General features: G+C 36.8%; 1 protein-coding gene across 1 annotated transcript; it reads right to left on the bottom strand.

The window, feature by feature from the left end:
• Positions 1–6,489: 6,489 nt before the first annotated feature.
• LOC137175182 (snaclec stejaggregin-B subunit beta-1-like) lies at positions 6,490–7,365 on the bottom strand. The gene is made up of 2 exons (XM_067580888.1): positions 7,285–7,365; positions 6,490–6,836 (listed from the first exon to the last, which is right to left on the bottom strand). The coding sequence occupies exons 1-2, from the start codon at positions 7,358–7,360 to the stop codon at positions 6,490–6,492; spliced, it is 423 nt and encodes a 140-aa protein (XP_067436989.1). The 5' UTR covers positions 7,361–7,365.
• Between the last annotated feature and the right edge of the window lie 2,626 nt (positions 7,366–9,991).

Raw genomic sequence — 9,991 nt, 5'->3', positions numbered from 1 at the left:
CCAACCAATTAATCTTACGTTCTTGATAAAAAAATAAAAAAAAGTCACATAAATGCGGCTTGAGAATGATTTTTGAAACACAGGCAGTCATGTAGTTTTAAATCATTTTCATCCAAAGAGATACATCCATATATAGTGTGATTGAAACCAAACAAATCCAACAAAATAGGCTCAAAACTATTCTCACCATCATAGCAGATAAATCTATGTATTCATGTACAAGGCATATCCCATTTGCAGTACATATACCACATCACACGCATACAGCTCTCATTATTACTAACACCTGACCATTTTGCCTCAGCTGCATCATACTCCACCCCTGGCAGAGACCACTGCCATTTGATGTTTTCTGTTCCTGGCATTTTGTACAGTCCAATCCAGTCCAATATTGTTGACATGTTAAGTAGGAAGAACCTAAAACCAGAGAAAATACTGCATTGTTGGAGTTAAAGAATAGCAAGCATTTCATAAATAAAACAAAATCCCAGGTCACACCCACTACTTAGGCCATGCTTTTAATTTAATGGGACTGAGCTCATTTGGTTATTTTATTTGATAAGCAGAGTGAGCAGTCCAACTGTGAGTTGTAGCTATGAGATCACACACAATCTTAGAAAGAAAATCAAAAAAGATTTGACAACATCCTTTGGCACAATGCATGTATTGGTAGTAAAATTGTCTTAAAATGCAATCATCTTTACTTAAAAGATGTATCACAACTTAGATGGGTGAACCTGTGCCAAAGTCAAAATATGCCAGTACTAGAGGTGCAGAGATTTGGGTTTACTTCTGCTTTGAAAAGTTGATGGTATGTCAGGTAGTCTGTTTCAAGCATTAATGTTACCTCTGGGAGTCAGTGTCAGTGTTGTACATCTCCTACATTAGTCTACATTAGTGTTGACCAATGAAATAAAGGTGCTCCTCATATACCACCACTGAGAAGTTACTTCTAAACTCCTGCAAGTCAGCCAGCCTCTTCCAACTGTCCTGCACAGGGTCATAACTAGCATGTGAGCAATAAATGTAAAGATGTGATAAATTTAAAGGTTAGACCACAGTTGTGCATCTATGTGACAATCTGGGTTAATGAAAGTGAGAAGAGAATATTTGTGGACTGATTCTGTCTCTTTTTACCTGTAGGTGAATTTCATCATGTCATCCTTAGTATATAAGTAATGAAGGTTACAAAGTTGTAACCCTAGTTCTATAAACACAGGCAGAGCCCTCTACTGGACTCTATGGGTAATAACTCTCTCCAATCACATGCATGTATTAGCCCACTGAAATTTGCATGTATGTAGCCGGCCAATCAGGACGTGCCTACAGAATACATGTGTCCCATACAGTGTATAAGTGAGCATCCTGTGCCTCTCTGGAACTGAAGTTGGAGGTCCATGCAGGTGATCTCAAAAACACAATCCCAGCTGAATGGATCTCCCACTGCTCCCACTCCTACTGTGGGAGCAGCTAATCAGAGTGTCTAACTCAGAAGCTAACAGGAAGGGAAGGTGAACACAGTTTTGATGGGATTTGTGGTGGAAAATCTTCAGATGAGCCAATAAATCTTCAGGTCTCCCACAAAATTTTTAAAACTCAAAAAAACTCAGATATATTTAGACTAAAAAAAAACACACTTTAAATTGGCAGAGATCAATGTAAATAGGTTTACTGTGCATCAAGTGTAATACAGAGCAAACTCCAAGATAGAAAAACCTACCTAAAACAGCATAAACATCATCTTATGTACCCTTCATAACTCCTGTTGTGGAGCCTATTTTCAAGATTTTCACCCTCTTTAATTCATATTAATAACTGTCTACCATTGTTGAATGAACCCGTACTAAATAATACCTAGCAATGTTTTATTCCCAACTTTATACTGTTATATAAAAATACTTAAGCTTTGAAACCAACTTTTCGGGGGCTTACAGTAAATATAACATGACACCATACCTTACCATGTGTTCCTGCAAAGCTCCTGTCAAATCTGTCCCTTTCAATGCACTTGCATGACTCTGCTGATGATCCATGGTAGAGAAACTTCTCCCCAAGGTGAGCCGCACCGTTCTTGGTGTGTATACGCTGCCTACACACAGTATAGGCATGCCACAGGTAGATGTTTCGCACACACTAAATCTGAGATCAGAAAACAATCAATCAATTACAACAGAATAAGAAAATGTAGAAACACTAGATATAATTTCTAAATATTAAAAGTAGGCTAAGGCTTAAAATGTAGGAATTATTGTGTATGACTTATATATAGAGTGTGTATTTTTGTTATTTAGTTGGATGATGAAGAAACCATTCTGAATATGTCAAAAAAAGAAACTTAAAAGTAATGTCAGACTGTTTCTGCTCCCGAAGCAAAGAGGGGAAAAGTGAGTGATGAGGTCTATCTGAATGAAATGTTGCATTAATAATCATGGGTTATCATATTACAATTAATAGTTTATGGATTATTTAAAAAAAAAAAAAAAACAATATCTCATTTTTATTTCCAGTTGTCATCACCCAGTTGTCTCATGTTATTGTGAGATTCAGTGATGGAATCAGAGTGTAAAATCATCCACACTGTTAGCTGTCACTCCGAGGATAAAATAAACTTAAACAATAAAATGCAGCTAAAATCATTGTTATGCATGTCATAAAATGATCTCTCCATTTGTTAGAAGCTCTGTTTTAAAACCAACCAAGTGGAAATAGAAAAACCTGGAACAATAAAATGTTTCCACTGACCTATAAAAATATATACTGCTCTTTTTACTTGTCACTTTATTGTAACTTTTGTCCATGTCGGGATCACTCCTTTTTTCAAGTGATTTGATTGGTCAGTGGTCGTGGTGTTGACAGGTTGTGATCCGATCCTCTGAAATGAACCTGTTCTGGAGCAGGTTAGCTATTCAGCATAAGTTACCATGGTGATGTACCCCAGTAAGAAGTGAACCACCGTCGTAAGACTGAAAACGCAGGGTTAAACCTGAGATTAGCTCACTAACCCCAAATTCTGCTTTGTAGTACAGGCCTCTGGACTCACCAGGCAGGCGTTGCTCCTCCTGTTTCCATATGAAACTTTGTAGTCAGCTGAGGTCAAACTACGTTGGACAAAGCATTTCCAACAGTGCCCAGCAGCTTTGGCAATTTAGCATCTGAAACATCCCAATTCAAGTAGAAATACCTCTCACCTGCTGGGTCTCCATGGTTACTTGAATGATCTGTACATGGACACTACCTCCAGGAGCTTCAGCAGTGGCTCCATTTCCTGTGTCTTGGGCAGCAGCATCCATCGGGAACCCAAAATATCCTGGTGTATTGTTTCCTGTACTTATTGCTTGGAGAGGCTTGTCACATGCTTCTTGCATGGCTCTCACCACCTCTCCTCTGTTATCAGTCAGGATGATTCTGCTCAGACTTCACCCTCCCTGACTACCAAACTTCTCAACAGCTGTTACAATAGCCTCTGAGCACACTCTGACAGGACACACCTGAGCTGATACAGGGCATGGCTATAGACTTGAACTCCATCATTTCTGCTAAATTCAGAGCTCTATCTAGAGCACCAGGCTGAGCTAAATTCCTGACTAAAACCCTCCTCTTTTCTGGGTAAAACTGAGCAGAGCAGGCCACAGAGGCAAGTTTTCCCTCAAGTTCCTTCCCAGCCTTGATACTTTGCTTTAGGTAACAAAGGAGGTAAGTATTAAGTTGTAGTTCATATTCTTTACCACTTGATGGCAGGCTTGAAGCTAGAATGGACCACTGACTCTGCTGTTGGAAAGATACAGTATACATCAGTTTTGATGACTGAGGGTTGAGACTTCTACATTGTAACTGTTCATGTAACTGTAACTACCATTGTAAGGCTACTGCTGATTTGCGGTGAATGTAGAAATAGTTTTATATTCTCCTCCTTTTCCCATCATCCAGACAGGGACCCTTGAAGACAATATGAGTAAGTGTAACCGACAGGTTGAGTTTTCCCCACCATTTGGGGTCGCTACATAGCTGTAGTATCCCAGTCCCTTCCTGTCCCACACACCTGAAACAAGTTTCCCCAATCAGTGGCACATAAACACAGGGAGTAGCACTGTTATCCATTGTCTTCCTCTTGCTGCTGCTGCTCTGTTTGGTGCCATACTCTCACGCTTTGTGTCCCCCACGGCCTGATGGTATTGATTGGAGTTATACAGCCAAGGTAACCTTATTTTATCATTTGGTGTATCAGTAAATGTAAAAAAAAAAAAAAAAAAAGAAGATTGGACTAACCTGTGCTTTTTTTTGTCTCTGCAGCTGTGACTGCTACTGCTGCTTTGTTATACCTGACACTTACTTGATTTTTAATTTCTTTTATTGAGTTTTAAGTGCTAGGTTTTATTCAGTGATCTTAGTGTATTTATGTTTTTTTTTTTTTTTTTTAGGATATTCCTAATTTGTTTTACATTTTGTGGTGGTTGTGAAGTTTACTTGGTGTAACTTATTTATTGTTTTTTTTAACTAGCTGATTCATACAGAGGTGGTGCTAACATTTAAAAGGTGGCTTTGTGCTTTTATTTATTTATACCTCCTGTGTGCTTATATATTTTGTGATTTGTTTGTAGTGTTAACGCCAACCTAAACTGTAACACCTTTGTACGTTTCCCTTTTTAGTCAATTCCTCCATCTCCCTATTTTATGTTTTTTTTTTTTTTTTTTTTTTTTTTATTTATCTCTTTTAGTATGTTTTTTTTTTTTTGTTTGTTTTTTTAAATTATTTTAGGATCACTGAAGCACAGACACTTACCAATGTTCTTCAGTTTGATTTTTTTTTTTTTTTTTTTACATCCTCTATTTTTACTGCCATTTACTATATGCTGCATCATTGAAGAATATTTAAAAACAACTCTTTTTAATACCTTAAAAGCCACGTCTCTGTTAATTCTTTTTGTGAAACTTACCTGTGTGATCGAAGTAGGAATTCATTTGATGTATTCCCTGGGTGGAATTCCCAGGATGGCGTTGTCAGATTTTTAACATAGTCTAACTTGAGTTTTTAGACTAACCCTCATCAGGTTTCATAAGGATCATCCATTGTGTAAACGCTTGACAGATTTAATAAACAAATACGAGTCTGAACATGTTAGAGTGAAGCGCTGCTGGCACCTGCTGATGGTGGTTGCTGATGTTGTGCCTTGGTGCGCCCTCTATCAATTTAATAAATAGCCCAAGGTGTGATCAACAAAAACAAACCTAACTTACAGTAACTAAAAGGACGACAACAACAAAAACATGATTTCCTACTTCCTTGAGCATTCCCATAGCCTACTTGTACTTCACTACATTGCAGAGAGAAATATTGTACTTTTACCCACCACATTTATCTGACAGCTGTTAGGCTACTTTGCATATAAAACTTTTACATTAAAAAAACATGCTGTATGATAAGCTTATAAAACACAATACATTGTTACAGATTAAACAAGTTGTTGCTAAACTTTACGTCTTAAAAAACAGCACCTTGTTGGGGCCTTAGTCACATTTCAAGTGTAGTTAGCTGTTCTAAACTTCAAAGATTCAAATAATTATTTGAGGCCAATAGAGGTGTATTTTTCCAATATTTCACAGAAACAGTAACAATTAGTAGAAAGTCCAAACAGATTAACAGACATAGCAGAACTTTGTTCTTATTTCAACTTCAGATTTGGGATTGTTTTTTTTTGTTTTGCAGTCATTAATGTTACTCTTTGCTAAGTTCTATTGTGATGGTTTTCTTTAACAAGTGCTTTCACACTGTACATTATGGTCTGCATTTTCATTCTAAAATCAGGCATCACTGGTTGAACATAAAAAAAACTCCATAGTTTATTGTTTATTTATTTATAGCATCAAAAGATCAATTATCTGTTTACATAAAACTCAAAGAAATATGATTTTATTTCGTCACCATCACCAGATCTTAACCAAAGCTTTAAAAATTAAGATAAAATATTCCAGAGTGAGTATATGAGATATTTACTACAGCACACCAGTATGGACTGGTATATTTATTTCTATTTCCTCTTGTATACATACTGCCACCCTGATGGGATGGAAAATATAGCCTCAAAAGATGAATAAAAAGCCCACACTTTAAAAGAAAAATGTAACAAACTCCTCATGGATAAAGAATGTAGCGATATGTCATCCAGCATGACAAAGAGAGTTCAGATGTTCCTAAATCAGGACAAAGAGACAGAAAAATATATATTCATATTAATAATAATTGTCCAGGCAGCTACTGAAATGTGAACATTCTTAGTAGTCATTCAGTGCAACATCTAATTTTTTGTTTTACATTTCATTTCACAACTTACTAAAGAGCACAGATGAAGTTTAGTAATCCTGCAGTACTTATAATTGACTTTAGTGTTGTACTTCCTCTAAAACTGAATGAAGCAATGGAACAGTAATAATATAAAATTGTTCAAGAAAAATACACAACCAAACAAAGTGAGTAAATGAAAATCAAAGGTTTTAAAACTTGGAACAGATGAAATTATACTTCTCATTATCATGCTGAATGATCCACTGATGTTGTCCTCCTCTGTCCATGGCTCCAGACATGTCACACTCATCCTTCTGTCCAGGTGAGGCCCAGTTCTTATAAGAGACAACCTCATCACTGACCCAGAACCAGAAATCCAGAGTGCAGGTATAGCGCAGTCCCAGCCAGACGAAGGGACTGTCAGCGATCTTGGCTTTCTCTTCGACCCAACTCTGCTGGTGACGGTTAGTGATGGAGACCAGGTCACGGTGGTTCTCTCTGCAGTAATACAAGGCCTCCTCCCAGGTCTTGTTTTGTTTGATCAGGATCACTTTATCTGTCATGGAAGAAACTGAGACAAACACAGGATCTGGACTTGAGGACTCTGGGCTCCAATAAGGATTTTCAAAAGCTAATATTAAAGAAGTAGGTTGTAGTCACTGATATTATGTTTGGTGTCAAAGTTAAATATCTTTAAATTTGACCATTTTAATCCTAAAAAAAATACAGTATGTGAATTATTTTAGAGCTAGCAACATCTCTGATAAACACAAGGTCTCTGATGTAAACAAGACTAAACAAAATGAAAGCTGCACAATTTAAGAAACCAATCACTGTAAAAAAACAAAAGCAAAACAGATTTAGTTCATGTACATGTAGCTGTGAGGTAAGAATGCATAGACTACAGAATCTAGATGTAAAATAAATTAATAAATCAATAAATCCAGCTTCATCTTCAGACTGTTTCCAGTGCTGTTCCCATGGAGCAAACTATGAAAACCCACCGTCATAGCAGAAGAAGGATTTGGTTTTATTACAGTCTTCAGTCTTCCATCTGCCTGTTTCATCCAACATGGTCATTGCGCATTTCTCTTTGCCTGGTATCAAAATGTCAGAATAGCTGTTATTCCAGTTTCTGAAATAGGAAGTATTCCCATCTGACCACCTCCAGTTATCTCTGAACAGGCTGATCCAATACATATTAGGATTGTCATTAATCTTTTCTATTAGCTTTTTGTTTTCTAACTGGTTGAGTCTGCAGACCAGGTCCGTTTGAAGTTCTCTACAGTGGCTCTGAGCCTCTGGCCATGTCTTCTTTTCATCAATCAAATGGAATTTGTCGTATGAATTCTTTTCTGTGGAGTAAACAGAAAAACTTGCATTATCTAATATTCTGTCTTCTTTATGAAATACACATTTATTTAGTGATGTAAGGCAAAATAATGGATTCAATTTACTTCATTAGTTCAGTTCAGATATTTTCTAGAAGTGTGTGAGAGATACAAAATGGTGGATTACTTAAAGGAATAGTTAAACATTTTGAGAGGCACATTGCTTTATTGCTGATATTATTCTCATGTTTGTTCGGTGAATGTAAAACTATTGTCAGCAGCTGGTTAGCTTAGCTTAGTAAAAGATTAGAAACAGTAACAATCTGCCTACTAGCACATCTAAAGCTCACTAATTGACATTTTATTTCTTGTTTGTTTAATCCATACAAAATCTGCAGTGTAAGAATGACATTGAGGTTTTTTTGTGGGGATGTTATGGGCCAGACTATTTCTTGAGAATTGACTTTGCGGAGTCTCTGCTGGTTGCCTGGCAACTGCTCCCAGTCAATAAACAGTCCAGCACATATCCCCTAATAAAAGAATAAATTATTGTTTTTACACTTCGGTTTTGTACAAATTTAACAAATAAGACATAACATGTTAATTATTGAGCTTTAGAGGTGCTGGTAGGTGGATTTTGTTACCTTTGGACAGAGCCAGCTAAACTGCGCTAACTGGCTTCTTTGTATTTGTTGTGCAAACATGAGAGTGGTTCTTTTGATCTCATTATTCTTTCAATCACAAGTGAAATTGATTAAAATACAGTTAAATAAGCAGGTGGCAGTATCTCACCAAACTTACCAATTAATCTTACATTCTTGAGAACAAAAAGTCATGTGGCTTTGGGATGATTTTTGAAACACACAAGCTTTAGTCATGTAGTTTTAAATCATTTACATCCAAAAAGATACATCCATATATAGTGCAAAACTATTCTCACCATCATAGCAGATAAATTCATGTTTCTCAGTACAAGGGGTATCCACCCAGTATAACTGAATATTGTATTCAGTTATCAGCACACAGTTCTCATTATTTCTAACACTTGGTTGTCCATGACAGTAATTTGCCACCTGACTGGTGTTTCCTGGGTTGTACAGCCCAATCCAGGCTTCGTCTTGATTCTCTGCAAAGTTACGGAGTCTTCTCACGTCTGTCATGTCATACAGTGTGGCCAGGTCTGTATATTTCTCTCTGCAGTATGTCTGGGCGTCATCCCAGGTCTTTTCCTCTTCAATAAAGTGGTACTCATATTGTTGACATGTTAAGAAGGAACCTAAAACCAGAGAAAAAATCTTTTTTGCAGTGTCTCCTCATATGAGTGAGATTCCTTTGTTTGTGTGCATTTGTTTGTGTGTGTGTGTGTGTGTTTAGGGATGTGCGGAGGGCCCAGTATTTGTAGTTGTATCTGTTTTTGTTGAGGCAGCAAAATTATTTGTATTTGTATTCGAATGAAAGTGGAAAGAGTTTTTGTTTTTATTACGCTTTTCATCATAAAAAATTAAAGTGTTAAAATAAGTGTTCACGAATAAACTACCTTACTAAGGAGGTCCCCACACCAGGTCTCGAACTGGAGTCTCCCAGATCATAGACGACCTATTTATACACCCATAACACAGAGACAGCACAGCATGTAACGTGTAGGGAAGAACTTAAAAGGGCAATTATTGCTTTGCACTTTTCATTTATTGCTTATTTTTTTACAACATCCCCAACTCCAGGAGTGATGCCCAAATTAGGAAATGTGCATCATGTAGCAGTTGGATGTGACTCCCCTCACTGAGACCTGCTGATAGACGTAATAGCGGAGCAGGGGAGAGAGACTGAGATAGCGATGTAAGTGACCTGCCTCTGGTATTGTTTTTTTTTTCTTCCTGAAAACAAATTTTAAAAATATTTGTATGGAACTAATATTGATTAAAAAAAAAACACTATTTGTGCCTGTGTGTGTGTGTGTATGCATGTGTGTGTGTGTGTGTTTTTCTTTGTGTGGGTGAGGGTGGTAAATTTCAATAACAGTGTCTGTTTTGTCTGTTTTACATTTACATTTTACAATGATCTACTTACCCATCAGAATGAGCAGAAACAGACTCCACTGCATCTTTGCCCTGTTAGATGAAACTGATATTTTAACACAGTGAGTTTAACAGCTTGTCTCCATTTGCATAAATACACACTGTAAACTCAGGTTAAATAAACTGTAGTTCTCCCCTCACACATGGCTTGTGCAGAAGTCTAATAAGAAAGAGGAATACAGTGGAAAATGTGCAAATCATAATCAAATCAGATACAACAGTGGTTCGCTTTCAGAAACCCCATCAAAGTGTAAGATTTGATGTATAACTATAAATATAATATAAATGATGTTAGTGATGAATAG

Source organism: Thunnus thynnus, chromosome 22 (genome assembly GCF_963924715.1).
Source record: "Thunnus thynnus chromosome 22, fThuThy2.1, whole genome shotgun sequence".
Classification (NCBI taxonomy): Eukaryota; Metazoa; Chordata; class Actinopteri; order Scombriformes; family Scombridae; genus Thunnus; species Thunnus thynnus.
This window is presented reverse-complemented; position numbering and strand designations above follow the sequence as displayed.

Excerpts from the sequence above, each read along its gene's own strand:
- LOC137175182 (XM_067580888.1), bottom strand. The coding sequence starts at position 7,360 with ATGACCATGTTGGATGAAACAGGCAGATGGAAGACTGAAGACTGTAAT. Across the intron at positions 6,837-7,284 it reads ATCCTTCTTCTGCTATGACG|ATAAAGTGATCCTGATCAAA; the intron begins GTGGGTTTTCAT and ends CTTCCATGACAG.